We start from the raw sequence: 21,624 nt of genomic DNA, 5'->3' as shown, positions 1-21,624 counted from the left end.
GTAATCTGATAGAAATTGTCTCATAGATGATTGGAGGAGAGAGGAGAAGAGGAAAGTACTGGAGAAAAGTACTTGCGTACTTCAGGATGTTCATAATGAAGGGATGGGCCTTACTCAATCTGTTTTTGTTTTTTTTTTTAACCTATCAGAAGAGAAAGTAGAGTATATTGATGTAGATAGGGGTGGTGGGAATTTGTCTGTGTTGAGCTCTCTTGTTGAGTTGGGCATATTGAACTTGCAGTGCTTGGAGGATGTCTTTGTGGAGATGTCAAGTCAGCAGTTTGAAGGCCACAAAAGCTTCAAATGTGGATTCAGAGATAATCAGCTGAATACATAAATAAAACCAACTAGTGTCATTGATGAGATACCTCAGGCAGCATGTGTAGAGAGGGAAGAGACAGCACCCAAGACAGAATACTGAGGAGCATTGCTATTTACAGGAAGGGTAGAAGAGTCACAAAGGCAACTGAAAAGAAGCCAGGAATGTAGACTAAAAACTAGTAGAGCATGGGATCCCTGAAGTCAAAGCCAGACAGCATGTCAAGAGGGCAAGAGTGGACAACACTGTCAAAAGTGGCCAGCCGGTTGGATGTAATCACAGTCAGGCCAGTGTTGAGTTTTGAGAGAGCTGTTTTCTTGAGATGGTGGAGGCCGAAGCCAGATTTTGGTGTGGTGGAGAGCAACTAAACCATGAAAAAGTGGTTACAGAAACTGTTTCAGGATGCTTACCAGTGAATGGGAAGACAAGGATTTGGGAAATGAATTGTAACACAGGCTATGGGGAGAATTTGTTTATTTTTAATATGGAAGAGACTTAAAGCTTGTTTAATGCTAACAGGAAACAGGAAAAAGATCTTCTGTGTTAGGAAAGCTTCCTAAACATAACTAAATTTAACATCTGTCTGTAGATAATAGTGAAGTGACACATTTGCTTGGAGATGGAGGTTAGTTTATTTTCCTTGAATTTGTCATTTAAATTATAATTTATCTTCAATAATGTTATGTAGGAGATTTTTAAGATTACACTTTTTTTTTTAATTAAGTTCTAGGGTACATGTGCATAACGTGCAGGTTTGTTACATATGTATACTTGTGCCATGTTGGTGTGCTGCACCCATCAACTCGTCAGCACCCATCAATTCTTCATTTATATCATGTATAACTCCCAATGCAATCCCTCCCCCCTCCCCCCCCATGATAGGCCCCAGTGTGTGATGTTCCCCTTCCCGAGTCCAAGTGATCTCATTGTTCAGTTCCCACCTATGAGTGAGAACATGCGGTGTTTGGTTTTCTGTTCTTGTGATAGTTTGCTAAGAATGATGGTTTCCAGCTGCATCCATGTCCCTGCAAAGGACGCAAACTCATCCTTTTTTATGGCTGCATAGTATTCCATGGTGTATATGTGCCACATTTTCTTAATCCAGTCTGTCACAGATGGACATTTGGGTTGATTCCAAGTCTTTGCTATTGTGAATAGTGCCGCAATAAACATACGTGTGCATGTGTCTTTGTAGTAGAATAATTTATAATCCTTTGGGTATATACCCAGTAGTGGGATGGCTGGGTCATATGGTACATCTAGTTCTAGATCCTTGAGGAATTGCCATACTGTTTTCCATAATGGTTGAACTAGTTTACAATCCCACCAACAGTGTGAAAGTGTTCCTATTTCTCCACATCCTCTCCAACACCTGTTGTTTCCTGACTTCTTAATGATTGCCATTCTAACTGGTGTGAGATGGTATCTCATTGTGGTTTTGATTTGCATTTCTCTGATGGCGAGTGATGATGAGCATTTTTTCATGTGTCTGTTGGCTGTATGAATGTCTTCTTTTGAGAAATGTCTGTTCATATCCTTTGCCCACTTTTTGATGGGGTTGTTTGTTTTTTTCTTGTATATTTGTTTGAGTTCTTTGTAGATTCTGGATATTAGCCCTTTGTCAGATGAGTAGGTTGCAAAAATTTTCTCCCATTCTGTAGGTTGCCTGTTCACTCTGGTGGTAGTTTCTTTTGCTGTGCAGAAGCTCTTTAGTTTAATTAGATCCCATTTGTCAATTTTGGCTTTTGCTGCCGTTGCTTTTGGTGTTTTAGACATGAAGTCCTTGCCCATGCCTATGTCCTGAATGGTACTACCTAGATTTTCTTCTAGGGTTTTTATGGTCTTAGGTCTAACATTTAAGTCTCTAATCCACCTTGAATTAATCTTCATATAAGGAGTAAGGAAAGGATCCAGTTTCAGCTTTCTACTTATGGCTAGCCAATTTTCCCAGCACCATTTATTAAATAGGGAATCCTTTCCCCATTTCTTGTTTCTCTCAGGTTTGTCAATAAGATTACACTTTTAAGATCAACCATTACTTATATTCTTTGTTCACCTTAAAGCAATCATATATAATTACCCAGCCTGATCCACATGAAATTTCATTCATTGCTAACATCCTGTAGCATCCATCAAATTGCTGTAGATATAAGCCTGTTTGTCACATAACAATACAGTCTTCAAAAAACTTATTCCTTGCTGGGCACGGTGGCCCACGCCTATAATCCCAGCACTTTGGGAGGCCGAGGCGGGCGGATCACCTGAGGTCAGGAGTTCGAGACCAGCCTGGCCAATATTGTAAAACCCCATCTCTACTAAAAATACAAAAATTAGCCAGGCACGGTGGCATGTGGCTACTCAGGAGGCTGAGGCTAGAGAATCACTGGAACCTGAGAGGCGGAGGTTGCAGTGAGCTGAGATCGCGCCACTGCACTCCAGCCTGGGCTACAGAGTGAGACTCTTGTCTCAAAAAAAAAAAAAAAAAGAAAAAAAACTTATTCCCCTTTTTTCCTTAGAAGATTTTTTATGTCTTATTAAAACTGTGTTTACTTCTAAGGGTAAATAAGTTATCATGCTCCACAGAACTATCATTTTAAATAAACTTTGTAATATTAAAATAATAATAAATGTGTATGTATGTAGATGTAGGAAGGACTGAAAGTATTGATAGAACTGTTGGAAATTTAATTGAACTTTTAATACTATCTAGAGTTGAGAACAAGGAATCATTTTGTGGTTCATATATCCTCCTCTTTCCTCTAACCTCTCCTTTCACCACACTTTCTAGTATATACGTAATCAAATAAGGTGAGCATAGGAAGTCTACAAACCACAGATGTTTTCCTCAGATTTCTAAATGAAACACAAATAGATGTTATTAAGCATACGTTCATTGAATTCATTACAAGTAAATGAGTGTGATTTTTAATTTTAAGGGAAAGGATGAGGATTTGGAAGCATCAGGCTATAAGTAAATAAAGCAGGTGGTACAATAGCCAATCTGGAATACTGTTATTTTTAATAAAATCAGGCAATACAATTCCATTCTGGCATTTTCCACTGTCATTGCAGACTGTCATCTGGGACACCTACCATAGTGTTTCTCCAGGATGCTAGCCCCCTCTCACTAGTGTATTTATTAATGCCTTGGTGAAAGGACTGCTTTCTGGGTGTTCTGAAGTGGGTGCTTCGTGGGTGGCTGACCAGGTTGCACATAATAGGTCCACTCTGACATTCTCATCTCCTTGAGCCAGTAATGCTCCAGCTAATTGACTGTAGGCCACTATTGGTCCAAAGTCCAAGCTTCAATTACTCAGCCTAGCGGTGAAAAACTACACCTGAATGTTGAGTCAACACATTAAACCACAAATTCTAGATGAGTATGTGCATTTGATAAATTTGGCTATATTTAATTTTTTATTTACCCACCTTGGGGTAACACCCTTCTGACCTGAAGGAAGAAGCTGAGGCACAGGATATATTTAAAGAGTTTGCTTGAACCAAAGTGAGGACAGCTGCCAGGAACACACTTCCAGGTTACCTTGAGGAGCGCTCCATTAGATCTTTGTTACAAGTAGGTTTTTAAAAGCAAAAGGAGACCAGGGCTGGGCTGATACAAAGTTGTTTGACAGGAATTTTCGTTGGTTTACAAAATAACATTGATTAGTGATGGCTATTCATTGTTGAACTATAGCGTGTGAGTCATGGTGTCCAATGTGTGGCATTTTATGGCTACTTGGTATCAGTTTAGAGCCCACATAGCAAGTGGCCTCAAGAGGTGATTAATTATTGAGCTCAAGGTGGGAGTGAGATGTGACTGCTCTCACATTTTAAATACCTCTCTGGGCCTGATAATTTAAATGGTCTCACATTCCTCAGATAAAAAAAAATTTCTTTCTCAGCTCTTAGAATTCATTTCCATATGCTGCCCATACTCCTTCCAATATAAATTGGCAAAATCCTTTAAAACCTTCATTGCTTTTATATCTAATCTCTGCCGTGATCTTAACTGTCATCATAGGCCTGAAGGCAATGACAAGTGATTGGGTAGGTGTTAAAGATACTTGACCTCCCCTTTTGTGGTAACTATTTCAGGTGAAGTTGATATATGCAAAAAGTGATTTATGCAAAAAATGATTTATGCAAAAACAGGCTGGTTGCCTCAGGTTGAGGTTTGAAGGGATATGAGGGTTCAGAGTTCTCAGCACTGTCTTTGCTGCCCAAAGGTTCCAAAATGTTGTCCAAAAGACAGAAACTGAGGCAAAATTCATATAAAGTTTATTTGGGCCAAGGTTGAGGACTGCAGCCCAGGAAACACAGAGAAGTGCTCCAGAGAACAAAAAAGAGGCTCAGGTTTTTAAAGAAAGACAGATCAGGAGAGGAAACATGCAAAAGTCTTTTGTCAGGAATTCTCATTGGTTTGCAGAAATAACATTGATTAATGATTGGATGTATATGGTTGACCTATATAGGGTGTGAGTAATGGTGTCCAGAATATGGCATTGTTGGGTTAATTTATAGCTATTAGTGACACTCAGTCTGGAGTCCACATAGCCGGTAGGTTACTTAGCTCAATTGGGAGAATGAGATGTCACTGCAGTCACATTTCAGTGCCTCTCTGGCCGTGCTAATTTAAAGGGGCTCGCATTTCTTGTAAAAAATTTCTTTTCTTTCTCACATCTCACGTCTTGGGGACTCCGCTCATTCTGAATCCACACCCTTAGCCTAAGAGGTTTGGTCAGTGTTGTACAGATCAACATTTTGCACCTTCTGATGGGATGCACTGAGAGACATCGTCCTTGTGGTATTCCAGCCAAAAGTGAATTCTTTGGGACTAGTCATAAACATCAGATGACCCCAGGTTGAGTGTCACTGTACACAATTAGAGACCTATACATTATAAAACTGTTGTGAGCGATAGGGAAGACTGAGGAACTGTTTTAGACAAAGGGAAATTGAAGAGATACCACTACTAAATGCAACATATGTTTCTCAGTTGGATCCTGGCTTTGATAAGAAAAGGAGACATTGTTGGGATAACTTTAATTGGGTCTGTGAATTCAGATGGTAAGTGTTCTAGTAATGTTAATTTTTTAAATTGAGAGGATTGCTTCATGATTATGGCAGAGTGTCCTTGACTTTGAGAGATACACACTGGAGTATTTAGGGGTAATAAGGCATAATATCTAATGAAACTAATGGAGAAAATGCAGTAAGATATTAACAATTGGGGAATCTGGGTTAAGAGGATACAGCAATTCTTTGTACTATTCTTTAACTTTTCTATAAAACTGAAATTATTTCACAGTAAATGTTTTTAAGTTTCTGAACTCATATAAATTCTAATTATGAACAAAATGTTTGGAATACTACTGTTAATCAAATTGATAACACTAGGAAGTGACTCTGGCCTAGTATTAAATAAGGGCCCAGCAACTTTGTATTTTGTAAGAATATTGGTCTCAAACTAATTGGCCTTTGGATAGAACATAATGAATGTGAAGCAGATGGCAACTATTATTTTCATTTTGGTCCATTATCAACCTTGATGAGACCTTCTCTGACTATATAAAGTAGCCACCCTTTCCCAAATACTATTTATTGCATTACCATATATATATATAATTTAGAACTTACTATCTGAAATTAGTTCATTTTACTCACTTTTCACTGGCAATCTGCCTCTACCAGAATGTAAGCTCCGTGACAGCAGTAGCTGTCAAGACCTACAACAATTCCTTGGCACCTAGTAAGTGCTCCATAAATATTTGGTAAATGAATGAACAAATCAGTATTATTGTAATATAAATTCCTGGAACATGCTTTCACCAGGCCTGTCACTACTTATAAACAAGCTGTATTCTCTAGGGACAATATTTCTGCAGTTCAATCTGATATTTTATGTTTTATGTAACTATTGGAAAAATAATTTCAGGTTTTCAGTTGACCTTTAATTCCCTTTTTTCCTTTTGTGTTTTGAATTGTGTTAGTCAAAGTGAAAGGGAAGAATTTGAAAGTGAGTTCAAACAACAGTATGAACGAGAAAAAGTGTTGTTAACTGAAGAAAATAAAAAACTGACAAGTGAACTTGATAAGGTGAGTGATTTAGTCTCATATTAATTGAATAGTACATGCTAGATGTTCAACACTTTTAGGAATTGTGGATGTAACTGTGTATTTGGCATACATTTTTGTTTGATAGTCTTTCTCCTGAGTTATATTGCTTCTATGATATACACAATTCTTTGTTGTCTTCTAAAGAGACAGTTATGCTTATCTCCTTTTATTCTTTGTCCAATTTTTTTTTTGAGCCTCTTATTTATTTCACTTTCCATCCGTATTAGTCCATTTTGGGGTTACTCTAAAGGAATACCTGAGACTGGGTAATTTACAAAGAAAATAGGTTTATGTTGGCTTATGGTTCTGCAGGCTGTACAGGAAGTGTGGTGCCAGCATCTGCTTCTGGTGAGAGTCTCAGGAAGCTTTCAATCACAGAAGGTGCAAGGGCGAGGGAGGGAGCAAGAGAGAGACTGGGGACGTGCACACACCTTGGAACAACTGGATCTCCCTGAGTGAGAACTCACTTATCACCAAGGGGATGGTGCTAAACCATTCATGAGGGGCCTGCCCCCATGGTCCAGTCACCTCCCACCAGGCCCCACCTCCACCACTGGGAATCACATTTCAGCCTGAGATTTGGAGGAGACAAACATTGAAGTCGTATCACCATCTGTTCTCTTTCTTACTCTTTTCTTTCATATATTCATCATTTGCCCTGTCATGGATGGCTAAGTTCAGGCCAAGTTAAGTCTGGCCCTTGGCAAGAACAGGGACAATTAGGCCAAACCTGGAGAAATTGTAACAGCTGATTCATATTCACAGAGGAGAACTGGTAAAGCTAGAAATGATACCAGGGTAGGTGATAATCTAAGGAAACCATCTCAGCCTAATTTCTAGCTTGAATACAGAATCATGTACTGAACTGAGAAGTAGCCATATTCGTGAACAAAATTTCAAATACTTAAAGGAATTTTTTTCCACCTAGCATCTCAAATTTCTCAACTTCCCACCATTCTGCATTTCTTGTGCTAATTCCTAACAAGGAGTTGTAAAAATCCTAATATTAACTAGAAGTTTATTGTTTATTTGTTTGTTTTGATACAGTCTCACTCTGTCGCCCAGGCTGGAGTGCAGTGGCGCAATCTCAGCTCACTGCAACCTCCGCCTCCTGGGTTCAAACGATTCTCCTGCCTCAGCCTTCTGAGTAGCTGGGACTACAGGCGCACACCACCACACCCAGCTAATGTTTGTATTTTTAGTAGAGATGGAATTTTGCTGTGTTGGCCAGGCTGGTCTTGAACTGACCTCAGGCAATCCGCCCACCTCGGCCTCCCAAAGTGCTGGGATTATAGGCGTGAGCCACCATGCCTGGTTGCATGAGCCACTGCGCCCAGCCCAGAAGTTTTAATAATTCTACTTATATTTACATAAGAAGGGCTGGATAATTGCATTTTATAATGATATCTAGTATTTTCCTCCAATAAAAATATTATGTTCAATTATTAGTTATTCCAATAACAAACTGAAAGACCATTACTTGTAAAATAGAGACTCTTCCTTCTTTTTGTTTTATATATAGCTCTGTATTTTCACTATTTTCCCCATGATTATTTAGCATTTAAAATGCTAAATAAGTATTTAAAACATTTAAAAAATGAATGCTTGTTTTCTAAGCCTTTAAAAAATGACTAGTTGAAAACTACTTGAGAAAGAATACTGTTCATATTGTAAAGTCTTATAAAGCTAACATATACAAACATTGTAGAAAGTGGCTGAACAGTAAGTAATATAAATTGATTTTTTAAGCCATGAACAGTGCATGAACTTTATTGTATAACAGTTATTTCCATTGAAATAAGAGTAACAATATTTGAACTTTATCCAGACAGGTTACATAATTGTTACTTCATGTGTTGACTAATTTGATTACAAAATTTAATGTCATTTTGTCCTATAAGACAGAATTTTAAGATTCAGTTGAGTTAACTACTAAAGATGTTATTACATTTTAAGAAAAATTATATTGGAAAATAAGTCGAATGTAGATCAAATTTTTACATTCAATTATTGGTTTAATTTCATTGCTAGCCATACATTTCTGCTGAGTTTCTCTAAAATATATATTTAGAGAAAAATTTTTCAAAACTTCTTATTTGATGAAAATTGTGTTGCAGTCTAATACATCCATGAGAAAGGGACATAGTATATGTAGTGAAGCCTCCTTGATGAGGCCTGACGGATAGTTTGTTTAAAAAAAAAAAAATTACTCATTCTTGCTAAATTGAAAGGTAGGTAGGATATGAGTAGCACTTTAAGAGCAAATTCATATGGTAGGTAAATATTTAATGTCCAGTGGTTACAGGACAATATTTATTCCTGAAGAAATGGCGGAGATCTGGAATCTCTGTTTCCATTTGAACCTCTGCTCTGTTTCTCAAACTTTTATTCAATTTTTGCATCTCTCTCTTCTTAAATTTCAGTCTACCTTTGCCTTTTTAATTCTGTCTGTCTCAGTGATGATCAACTGAACTTCACCTCACATCTTCACTTTCCGTTTATTCATTTTCCAATTTGGTTTGAAGTGGGTATTTTCCCCAAGGATGACAACAGAAGCATTTGCCATTGCTACACCAGCTGTTCCATCAGGAACCAGCTTGAAGAGAACTAGATCTCTTCTTGACAGAATAACAGATACAAAAGTCAGAAAGCAATTATTAGGTTAATTTTGAAAGGTATGTATTATAGATGTTCACATTTTTAAACTCCAAAAATAAAAACATTTAAATAAATTTTTAAATATTAGATGACATTTTTGTAAATCTTATAAGCCCCACTTTTTATTAAAAGATAATTCATTGCAGGCTGGGCACAGCGGCTCATGCCTGTAATCCCAGCACTTTGGGAGACCGAGGCAGGCAGATCACTTGTCAGGAGTTTGAGACCAGCCTGGCCAACATGGAGAAACCCCATCTCTACTAAAAATACAAAAATTAACCAGGTGTGGTGACATGGGCCTGTCGTCCCATCTACTCAGGAGACTGAAGCAGGAGAATCATTTGAACCCAGGAGGTGGAGGTAGCAGTGAGCCGAGATCACACCACTGCACTCCAGACTGAGCGACAGTCTGTCTCAAAAAAAAATATATATATAGCATTGCAAATATAATTAGCCATCTGGTTTCCTTCAATCTCATAACAAATTTTTAAAACTTAGCAATTTATGCCAGTGAGTAAAATTAATTGTTTACAGTCAGAAACGTTGTAATTTGTTTTTAAAATTTGTTTTTCAAATATTTTCAAAAAATGTGGAAAATATTTAACATGAAAGTTACCCATAATGTGATCACGACAAAATAGGTATTTTAATTTTGTGTGTTCCTTTCCAGGTTCTGCCTATAACCTTATTATTACATAATTGCAATCATGCATACAGTCCACTTACTAATCTGCCTTTTCACTTAAAATGTTGAGCGTTTTTTCATATTCCTATGTAGTCTTCTTATAAGTCAAATGTGTCACTGTATGAATAGTAAAACCTCATTTTCAAACATGAAAAATGAACTAATACTTAAAATTTACTATGTGCAGGTCATCTTCTGAATTACTTCATATAACTCATTCAATTTTCACAATAACTCTCTACGGTGTACCCTTTTGTTCTTGCCATTTTATAGATCAAGAAACTAAGTCAAAGAAGGGTGAAACTACTTTCCCAATCTCAAGAATAAGAAGTAGGATTTGAGTACAGGTAGTCGGGCTCCAGAGTCCATGCTTTTATTTGGTAATAATGCAAAGATTAACTTTTTTCTGACCAATTGCACATAAATTAAGCAATCTGTTGAAAACTACTTGTCACTGTTGCAATAGGACAGTGCAGAGTTTGCATTTTCCTCCTCCTCTTGCAAATATCCAATTGAAACCCCAACCACAAATGTGAAAGGGCTATCAGAAATAATGGTAATCCAAAATGGATATTAGTGCAGGAATTAATGAAGAGAAGATGCTGCATATACAACCCTCAAAAACAGCTGGTGGACTTCTGGCTATGCTAATATGAAGAGATTGATTAGTCTTCTAAAAAAATGCTAAACAGCAAATGCAATTGTCAAAAACAACCATTTCAGAAGTCTTGGAGTTAACCAAAGGAAGATGACAGCTACAAAACACTGCTAAGATAAATTAAGGAATATCTGAACAAATTGAAAGATAACTATGTTAATGGATTGGAAGACTCAATATTGTTGGGATAGCAATTCTTCCCAAATTGATCTGTAAGTTCTGGGACATCCCTATCAAAATTCTGGTAGGCTGTTTGCTGGAATTCGCAAGCTTACCCTTAAAGTTATAGAGGAATAGAAAAGACCAAGAATAGTTCAGATATTTTGAGTAAAGTTAGAAGTTGGAGGATTAACACTATTTAATTTTAATACTTGCTGTAAATACGCAATAATCAAAAAGATGTAGTACTGGCATAATGAAACAGAATGAAGAGTCCAAAAATAAGCTCTTACGTTTATGGTCAGTTGATTCTCTGCAAAAGTGCCAAGGCAATTCAATAGAAAAAGGATAATCTTGTCATATAGTACTGGAACAATTGGATATGTGAGAAAAAATGAACTTGGATCCTTACTTCATACCTTATACAAAAATTAACTCAAAGTGGATCACAATCTGAAATATAAAACGTAAGCATAGGAGAAAATCTTTGTGATTTGGGGTTAAAAATGTCAAGATAATGACATTAAAAGCACAGTGAATGAGAGAAAAGTAATGATAAATTGAACATCAAAATTTTAAAAGAACATTAAGAAAATGAAAAGACATGCGCAGATGGTTTTAAAAGAGCATTAAGAAAATGAAAAGACATGCACAGATGGGGAGGAAATATTTCCAAATCATTTATCTGGAAAAAAGACATGTATTCATAGTATGTAAAGAACTCTTAAGGCTGGACGTGGTGGTTCACACCTATAATCCCAGCACTTTAGGAGTCTAAGGCATGAGAATCACTTGAGCCCGGGAGTTCAAGACCAATCTGGGAAATATATAAGACCTTATCTTTACAAAATTTTTTAAAAAAAATATTAGCTGGGTGTGGTGACGCATGCCTGTAGTCCCAGCTACCTGGAAGGCTGAAACAGGAGGATTTATATGAGCCTATGCAGTCAAGACTGCAGTGAGTGAGTGGAGATGACGCCACTGCCCAGAGTTTGACCCTATCTCCAAAAATAAAAAAAGGAAAAAACCCTCTTAAAACGCAACAAAAGAGAATATAAACAACTCAGTTTTTTTAATGGGTGACAAAGATGAATAGACATTTCATGAAAGATGATACATGAATAACAAACAAGCACATGAAAAGATGTTTGTCATTAGGAGAATGCCACTTAAAACCATAGCAAGATACTGCTGTATACCCTCGAGAATGTCTATACTCAATTGGAGTGACCGTATCAACTATTGGCAATGATATGGAGGAACTAGAACTTATACACTGCTCATAAGAGTATAAAATGGCATAGCCCTTGTAGAAAATAGTTCCAAAAATTCTCAAAAAGTTAAACATATACTTAACATACAACCTGGCAGTTCTCCTATTTACTGAAAAGAATTGAAAGCCTAGTCCCCTTAAGACTTACATATGAATTTTCATAGCATTATATTCTCATAATAGTAAACAACTGGAAACAGTACAAATGTTTATCAATGGTGCATGGATAAACAAAGCATACCATACTCATATACTAGAATACCACTCAGCAGTAAAAAGGAGTGAATTTCTGATACATGCAACAGTATTGAGGTTCAACTTCAATAATCTTAATGAAATAAGTCCAATACAAAAGACTACATATTCTGTTATTTCATTGATAGAAGTTTCAGAAAATGCAGAACTACAGAAATAGAAAGCAGATCAGTGATAGGTAGAGAAATTAGGGTGGGGACCAAGATCAATTGCATATAGGCATGGGGATATTTCTTGAGTATTAGAAGTGTTCCAAAACTGGATTGTAGCAATCACTGTACAACTGTTTAAGTTTGCTAAAAATCATTCAACTATACACTTGTAATGGGTGAATTTTATGTTATATAAATTATACCTCAGTAAAAGTGTAAAAAAAAAAAAAAACTGGTAAACTGTATCTTCAGAGGTGAATGGCACACCCTGAGGTACAAAACTTAAATCTCTTGTTTGCGATAGGCAAATCAGTGTGTGCCAGCAGTGACTGATAGCTTCCCTGGATCTCATTTCCTTTTGGGAAGACAAGGAGGTTGGAGGTAGGATTAAATGGGGGAATTACAGACAAACTCTATATGCGTAAAACAATTTATTGTTGTTGTTTTGCCAGAGGGGAAGAAATGAAGTTTTGCTTTGTGATTTGTGCCAAAATTGGCTATCTCTGCACAGAAATACAGGTTAAAAATAAACACCAATAAAATCCTGTGTCATTAATAGAATTCCTAATAACTTAGAATTGAGAGTTGGCAAACTATGGCCTCTGGCCAAATCTAGCTCCCAGATTGTTTTTGTCTGACCCACATGATAAACATGATCTTTATATTTTAAGATGGCTATTTTTAAAAAGAAGATGACGATAATGTGAGATTTTATGTGGCCCACAGAGGTGAAAATACTTGTTGTCTGGTTCTTTACTGAAAAAGTTTGCAGACCCTTGACTTAGAACATGGTTGTGGCCTGTATTAGTTAGGGTTCCACAGAGAAGCAGAACCAATACAGTGAGTGTATGTGGGGGGTCGGCGGGGGGGTGTGTATGTGTGTTGGGAGCAGGGGAGATTATAAGGAATTGGCTCAAGTGATTATATAGCCTGATGAGTTCCGAGATCTGCACTGGGCAAGCTGGAGACCCAGGAGAGTATATTTTATAGTTCCAGTCCCAAAGCTTGGCAAGCTTAACATTCAGGGAAAGCTTCTGTCTCATTTCAGGTCTGAAGGCAGGAGAAGCTGATGTCACAGCTGATGTTCCCCCCTACTATTGGTGCAGTCAGCCTTTTTGTTCTGTTCAGGTTGATCACATGGGACTCACATACATTAGGGAGGGGGTCTTCTCAGTATGCCAATTCAAATGTTATCTTATTAAGAGACACCCTCACAGACCTACCCAGAATAATGTTTGATCCAATGTCTAGGCACCTTGTGGCCCAGTCAAGTTGACAGTCACATGGGCCTTTTATCCCTAAAAACCTGTGAATAGATCCTCTTGGAGCAACTCACCTTCATCAAAGTTGAGTCATCAAGAAGAAACTAGCACAGTATCTCTACAAACATGAAAAAGGAAGAAAGAAGTAGTATTAAATAGCAGATGAGACCATTTATCAGAAAAAAAAAATGTAGCTATGAAATAAAATAGTATGCAAATATTTTTTCATGTGTTTTTTTTGTTTGGTTGGTTTTTTTTTTGTTTGTTTGTTTTTGAGATGAAGTCTCACTTTGCCGCCCAGACTAGAGTGCAGTGGTATGATCTCTGCTCATTGCAACCTCCGCCTCCCGCGTTCAAGCAATTCTCCTGCCTCAGCCTCCCAAGTAGCTGGGATTACAGGCATGTGCCACCACACCCATCTAATTTTTTTATTTTTAATGGAGACGGGGTTTTACCATGTTGGCCAGGCTGGTCTCAAACTCCTGACCTCAGGTCATCCACCCTCCTCAGCCTCCCAAAGTGTTGGGATTACAGACGTGAGCCACAATACCCAGCCTTTTTCATGAATTTTCTAAAAACTTAAAACAAGAACTTTTTGCTTCTGTGACAGAATAGCTTACATCCTACCACCTCACCAAGAAGAGCTATAAAGCTTGATTTTAAAAATAATACTATATGAATACCACTTACAGGATTCATCTGTAAGAAGTCATTGGAGTGACAACAAGGAAACCAGGACTTTACTGACCGAGATCCTAAAGGGAATAATAGTACAGAGCAATGAGCCCAACATTTAGTGCCACTTTTCCTCTTTAGGCATTTGCAGATATGAAAGCAGAAAAATCTCAGAATCTAGGAAGTTGAACATGGTATTCCACAGTTTTACAAGGCTGGAGAGAGAAAAATGGAAGTGCATTGCCTATCAAGTTGCAGGATCCTTAGTAAATAATTCAAACTTTCAGTTGAACCCATTGAAAGCCTACATTTTAGGAGTAAGGGTGAGTAAGAAAAGTGAGTCCTCAGTGACTGAAATCCAGCCTCAAAGATCTATCTTTACTCTGATTGCCTACCAAAAGTAAAAGTAAAGAACCTCTGGAGAAAGATATTATCTAGAGTCTTAAAATTATCTAAAATTTTTGTACATGATATGTGGCATGCAGGAAAAAAATTACCAAGCATATCAGCAAACACAACCAAATCATTGAAAACCAAGAGAAAAATTCAACAGCAAAAACAAAATCAGAAAAGGGAAAATGAAAACTAGGCAGTCAGTAGAAACAGACCCGCAGGAGTTCCCAGTATGAAATTTTTATGAAAGGATTTTAAGATAATTGTGTAATTTGTTTAAGAAAGTAGACATATGAAGAATTTCAGCAAACAACTAGAATCTTTACAAAACTGTCGAATAGAATTTCCAGGAGCAAAAAATAACCAAAAGACTCAATACAACGTTTTAACAGATTGGAGAGAAACAAAGAAAAGGACTGCATATGTTTAAAAAAAAATTTAGACTAAAGTGTACTCAGGGATTAAAAAGAATAAAAAATATAGGAAGGAGGATGTAAGTCATAGAGGATGTGATGAAAAGTTGTAACATACAAATAATTGGTTTTCCAAAAGGTGAGAAGAGAGAGATGGTGGCAGTGTGATACTCGAAGAGTGTTTATGGCCCAGAATTTTTCCAAACCTGTGAGAAACATTTAGCCACAAATTCAAGAAATACCACAAACCCTAAAAGTGAAAGAATTAATAGAAATCAGACCCCAGTTAGACAAATCCTAGAAAAGCTGCCAGAAACCAACCAACATAAAATTCTAAAAGCAACTAGAGAAGAAAGACACATTTATGTTCAAAGGCGTGAAACTTCAACTGAAAACTGACTTCCCAACAGAAAAAATTAAAAATGGAATTCAGAAGAAAAAGAATGTCCTAAAAATGCTATAGTAAAATAATTGCCAAGTTACAATGTTATTTACAGCAAAAAATGCCTTCCAGAAATGAAGGCAAAAATTCAGAATGTAGAAAACTGCAGGACAACCTACATTCCTTTTTTTTTTTTGAGACAGAGTCTTGCTCTGTCACCCAGGCTGGGGTGCAATGACATGATCTCTGCTCACTGTAACCTCCGCCTCCTGGGTTCAAGCAATTCTCCTGCCTCAGCCTCCCGAGTAGCTGGGACGACATAGGCGCATGCCACCACGTCCGGCTAATTTTTTGTATTTTTAGTAGAGACGGGGTTTTACCGTGTTACCTAGAATAGTCTCAATCTCCTGACCTCATGATCTACCTGCCTCGGCCTCCCAAAGTGCTGGGATTAAAGGTGTAGCCACCGCACCTGGCCATGACAACCTACGTTCTTCATGTCAAAAGAAAAATAAAGGTGTTACAGGGAAACCTATAAATAAAATAGACTTAAAAGACATATTGGGCCAGGCATGCTGGTTCATGCCTGCAATCCCAGTAGTTTGGGAGACCATAGCGGGTGGATGGCTTGAGCCCAGAAGTTTGAGACCAGCATGACGAGACCCCATCTCTACAAAAAATTTTAAAAATAAAATAAAAAATTAGCCAGGTACTAATTTTAAAGTCCAGGAGGTGGAGGTTGTAATAAGCTGAGATCACACCACTGCACTCCAGCCTGGGTGACAGAGTGAAACCCTGTCTCAAAAAAAAAAAAAAAAATATATATATATATATATATATATATATCTCCAACCATTAACCATTAAGCTGTGTTTTCTTATTGGTATCATGATTGAATTTAACAACCTTAAGTTTTGCGGTATGTTGAAGTAAGTGGAAACTTGAACTATTACTACCTATGTGCTATTAGGAAATTCCTGAAATTTGTAGTATGATGCTATCGTGGTTATATTTTAAAAGAGAGATCCTTATTTTTTAGAGATACATACAGCAATATGCATGGCTAACATTGTATGATATCTAGTATTTGTTTCCGAATAATACAGGAAGGGGGGATAAGAGAATAGGCGTATAGGCCAGGTGTGGTGGCTTACACCTGTAATCCCAGCACTTTGGGAGGCTGAGGTGGGCGGATCTTCTGAGGTCAGGAGTTCGAGACCAGCCTGACCAACATGGTGGAACCCGATCTCTACTAAATAGTAAAGACAAAAAATTAGCCAGGCGTGATGGCGCATGTCTGTAATCCCAGCTACTGGTGGGGCTGAGACAGGAGAATCGCTTGAACCCGGGAGGCAGAAGTTGCAGTGAGCTGAGAACGCGCCATTGTACTCCAGCCTAGGCAACAGTAACAAAACTCTGTCTCAAAAAAAAAAAAAAAAGAACAGGCATACAAGTGAAACAAGATTGATGTTGAAGTAATCATTGTTGAAATTAGGTAGTGGGGCTCATGGGAATTCATTTATATTTTCCATTTTTGTATGTGCTTGAAATTATAAGCTTTTTTAAAGAAGAAAAGATGACATAAAGACATTTTTTGGACCAAAAAAAAAAGCTATTTCAAACAGAAATAGGCAATTCTTAAGCCAAGTAGAGAATGCTCACAGAACCAAGTCACTGTAGGATATAAGGAAAAAAGCAAAGATACCAGGAGAATTCAGAGTACTTGATATCCAAATTCAGTGAGCAAAAGGAATTATTATAATAAGACAAGCATTATTGGGTAGATGATGTTGAGTAATCAAATTTGACAGTACCTGTCTGAACACCTCGGATTCTTGATCCTGAAAGTCATGCATGTCTTAAAACTACCTTTCAGCTTACTACTTTGTATGAGAACTTAAGTATACAGAACCAGCAGTTAGAAGAAGAGGTTAAAGATCTAGCAGACAAGAAAGAATCAGTTGCACATTGGGAAGCCCAAATCACAGAAATAATTCAGTGGTGAGTGCTCTTTTAAATGTTTTTTTGTGGATGATTGTGAGTATGTGGCCAAGTTGGTATGAATTCCAGGTGGCTACTAATAATGGTTTTTATCTTATTTGTCAGCTATGATAAATAAGTTACTCTGAAAAGCACAATTTTATTACTGACCTGTTATTTGTGTTCTAATGCGTTTTCTGTTATGTTCCTCTGTTCCCTAATTCTAACAAATGTCCCATACCAGCATTTAACACAGCTTCATTGTAATCTGATTATTGATTATTACTTTCTAAGAAAATGTTACCACCTCCAGAGTCAAAGTTGGAATTCATCTGCTACCTATGGATGTTTCTTTATAAGACCAAAACTCCTGTATTTGTGAGTATTTTAAGAATTGGAAGGCCTGCAAAAAACTTAGAAGCTAAAGATACTGTACTGTTACCTTCTATCGTGATTATACCAGATTAATTCACGCATGACATTTTTAAAACCTTAAATGGTTACATTTTAGTTTTATCAGCTCTTTCTCAAGCTCTTGGGATTTCGTTTGGAATATGCATCTTAGTAACCTTCATATTCATTTATTAAACGATTATTCTGGTGCTTGTAAAAAATTTCATATTTTAATAATACATGGAGAAAGCAGAATCTAATGAAGACTCTATTTCCAAGTAAAAATCGGTAGCTTAACTTTTTATATTTATTTAACTTTTTAAATCCTTTTTGGCAAATGGTAGGTGTTTAATTTATATCAAAACAAATACAGGTTGAGCGTTCCTAATCTGAAAATCTGAAATTGAAATGCTTCAAAATGTGAAACTTTTTGAGTGCTGACATGACACCACAAGTAGAAAATTTTAGACCTGACTTTGTGATGGGTCACAGTCAACACTTGGTTTCATACACAAGAAATTATTCTAAAACATTATAAAAAATTACCTTCAGGCTATATTTATAAGGTGTATATAAAACATACACAAATTTTGTGTTTTGTCTTGGGTCCCATTGCCAAGATAACCTCATTATGTATATTCAGGTATTCCAAACTCCAAAAAATAAAAAATCCTGAAATCCAAAATACTTTTGGTCTCAAGCATTTCACATAAAGGATATCCAACCTGTAGTTTCATCATTTATTTATAGATCAGTCATTTGTAGGGAATTTTATTTCCTATACGCATATTTTGGTTCAAATGCTTTTCCATTAAGAGCTGTTATGCTTATAATGTTTCTATTCAGTGCATATAAAGGGAATATGCAGATTGTGGAAATTTATTTGGGTTCCAGACAGTATAGTTATTGGTTCATTAATTTACATCTATATCATCAAGTCTGCATTTCTGAAGCAAAATCCATTTTAATCTTTAACCAAGTTTATAATATCAAAAATTATGACTTGCCATTTGTAATTCCATTTTTATGTTATCAAATATATATTTAAGGTGGAGCTGAAAATGACTTTTCAGAAGGCAGAGTCAAAACCTGTGATCCTAGACTTCCGATTTTTTCAACTATCAGGCATGATGATTTCAGCTGGAACGGGAAGTGGTTCTAGTAATGGAAGGAAGCTTTCAATGTGGGCTTTGTAGAAAGGGTTAATAGAAAGGGTGAAGATGAAAGTTTTATATGATGCCACAAAACACTCACTATACACTTCTCACATTCAAGCAAAATGCAGAAATCAGAAATACAAGGAAGTCACTTTGCATAAAAGCTGTTATTAACCCCACTTTTTATTTAGAAATGGACTATTAGATAACAGATTGGCAAATTACCAAAGGGAAAAAGTAAAATATATATTCCCTGTTCAACTTTCTTACCTACTTGAAAGGTAACTCTGTGAGATACAATATCCAAGTTTATAAAGGTCAGAAGACTGAGTTATTTTCATTTTTGAGTTTGGTATAGAGATTAAGTATTCCTTATTCAAAATGCTTGGGACCAGAAGTATTTTCGATTTCTTTTGGATTTGGGGAAGTTTGCATTATACTTAACAGTTCAGCATCCCTAATCCAAAAATTTTAGCATCTTGTCAGTACTCAAAAAGTTCCAGATTTGGGGGCATTTCAGATTTTGGATTTTCAGATTACAAGTACTAAACCTTTACAAGTACTAAAGCTTTAAAAAAATGAAGTAATGCTCAAACAAGATTATAGGACCTCATGACATACAGCACCTTAAATGTTTCCTGGGACAAATGAACAGTTTAATACAAAACAAATGCTGCAGTATATAAAACCTTATGTGAAGTCACTTCTAATGGCTCTTGAACTCCACCTCCTCTCTCTTTTGCTATGAAATATCTGTTTCATAAGAAACCCTTTTAGAGCAAGGACATCTTCTCACCACTGTTAGAGTAGGAACCTTCCTTCTCACCATTGGCTCATCAGAGGACTTCACGTTTTCTCTTTGAAATAATATTACAAAGAGAGGTTAGATTAAGGGGCTAATCCATAAGATTTATTTTTTAAATGTGTTTCCTCACATAGGCATTCTTCTGGTACAGTAAGAGATACAGAGGTCTATAAATGTAGTACTTGCCTTTAAGTAACTTATAACTTAACATTTAAAGTTTAAAAACTATTTTGACCAGAACTGGAGATAACTTACAAGACTTAAATATAAATGCCTTACATATTGAATAGATACTGACTTTTTAAAAATAAGAATGTAGTGTTGAGGGAATTATCTCAGACTAGTTGCTCAAGAAGGGTGGGAGCAGTCAGTTAAACTAGACTGTGTTTTCTGAAAAGCCTGAGTTTAGTAAAATATCCTACACCTAGTTTGACCAAATTGGAGAATTTATGTAAAAGAATAGTAGGAAATAAGAGTAATAAAGTTACTGCAACACAATTGTCATGAATACTAGGTAAGAATTTTACCTTCACTTATTTGTAAGATGGAGAAGGTTTTTTGCAAAGGTAACGTTATTAATTAAAATGATGATGAGGCAAATAGCTCTTAACAGTAATGTTCAGGATGAAATAGTAAGGTTGGAAATAAAGTGAACAAATGCAGGAGACGTGAAAGAAAAATCTATAGGACTTAATACTACTTACAAATGAAGGGTGAGAGATGAGGAGAAATTAGTATTCCTGAATTGTGAGTTAAGGTGGTTAAGAAAATGATGGCATCATTGAAGTAGGAAAGTTAAGAGGGGTAACCACCCTTGGGGAAGATGATACAATCAATTTTATCTGTTATTTTATTTTGTTTGTTGGTGAGACTGAGGTGATCTTGAGACATCTTAGTAGAGTTTCTCATATGCTTTTGAAAAACTAACGTAAAGGTTAGGATTAGAAATGTAGATTTGGGAATTAAATTCCTATTGAACAGGACCAATGAAGTGGTTGAGATATTTTTAAGGAAACAAGAAAGAAGGAGAATGGTAAGGGCTATATGATACAAGCTAGATGAAACAGCTCTGCAGGAGAACCAGGATAAGGGTTTAATGATTACAAAGCGTTTCAGTAATGAAACCTTTGTCTTTCTTTATTTGAATCCACTCACATTATTTGAAACATTCCTTATTCAGTAATGCTCATTTGTGTATGGTAATAGCTTCTATTGATTAAAACATAAGAGTGTTCCAGTCATTAGGCTGGAAATTCACATGTATTCTTATTTAGTTATTACACCAGTTCTGTGAGATAGGTATTATTACTATCCTCATTTTATAGACGGGATAACAAAGTTAGAGAAGTAACCTGGCCAAAGTCACACAGCTGGTAAGCACCAGAGCTAGGATTTGAAACCAGGTCTGTATGACTTAAGAATCAAAGTTCCTAATTACAATATATGCACCAACTTTTCAGGAACTGTCCCTTATTTGTCTTCTTTTGTCTTCTCAATGTGCCCAATGTAATAGTATTTAATAAGTATTAACTGATTATTTGAGAGAACTTGGAAGGGAAGGATTAAATATGCCAAGAGAACACGTAGATCCAAGTTGGCCTTCTGTAGTTGAGTTTTAACAGATTAGCTTCAGCAAAATAGTTGAGGCAGGAATTAGACTTCAGGAAGTATAGAGTAGTGAATGGAGGATTTAATACTAGAGCACTTACATGTATGTAGTAGAACAATGAAAGAGGGAAAAATGGGATGTTTGGGGGTTTGTCAGTGAGGAGGACGGAACTTTTGTATTTGGTAGAGTTTGTTCATGTTTAAAGAAACCAATGGAAATAATGAAATTGAAAATAAAAGGTGTAGTAGGGAGGGTGATTATGTATAGTAATAATAACTG

At 36.5% G+C, this 21,624-nt stretch overlaps 1 protein-coding gene across 8 annotated transcripts in view; it reads left to right on the top strand.

The window, feature by feature from the left end:
• CDC42BPA (CDC42 binding protein kinase alpha) overlaps positions 1-21,624 on the top strand; it is a 329,925-nt gene that overhangs the window by 217,444 nt on the left and 90,857 nt on the right. For all 8 annotated transcript variants that reach the window (XM_010381838.2, XM_010381864.2, XM_010381872.2 and 5 more), the window contains 2 exons: positions 6,310-6,415; positions 17,278-17,402. In XM_010381838.2, coding sequence (XP_010380140.1) covers positions 6,310-6,415; positions 17,278-17,402 — 231 coding nt within the window. The remainder of the gene's footprint in view (positions 1-6,309; positions 6,416-17,277; positions 17,403-21,624) is intronic.

This window comes from Rhinopithecus roxellana, chromosome 8, assembly GCF_007565055.1.
Source record: "Rhinopithecus roxellana isolate Shanxi Qingling chromosome 8, ASM756505v1, whole genome shotgun sequence".
Lineage (NCBI taxonomy): Eukaryota > Metazoa > Chordata > Mammalia > Primates > Cercopithecidae > Rhinopithecus > Rhinopithecus roxellana.
Note: the sequence above shows the minus strand (reverse complement) of the source record. Positions and strands in the feature narration are given on the sequence as shown.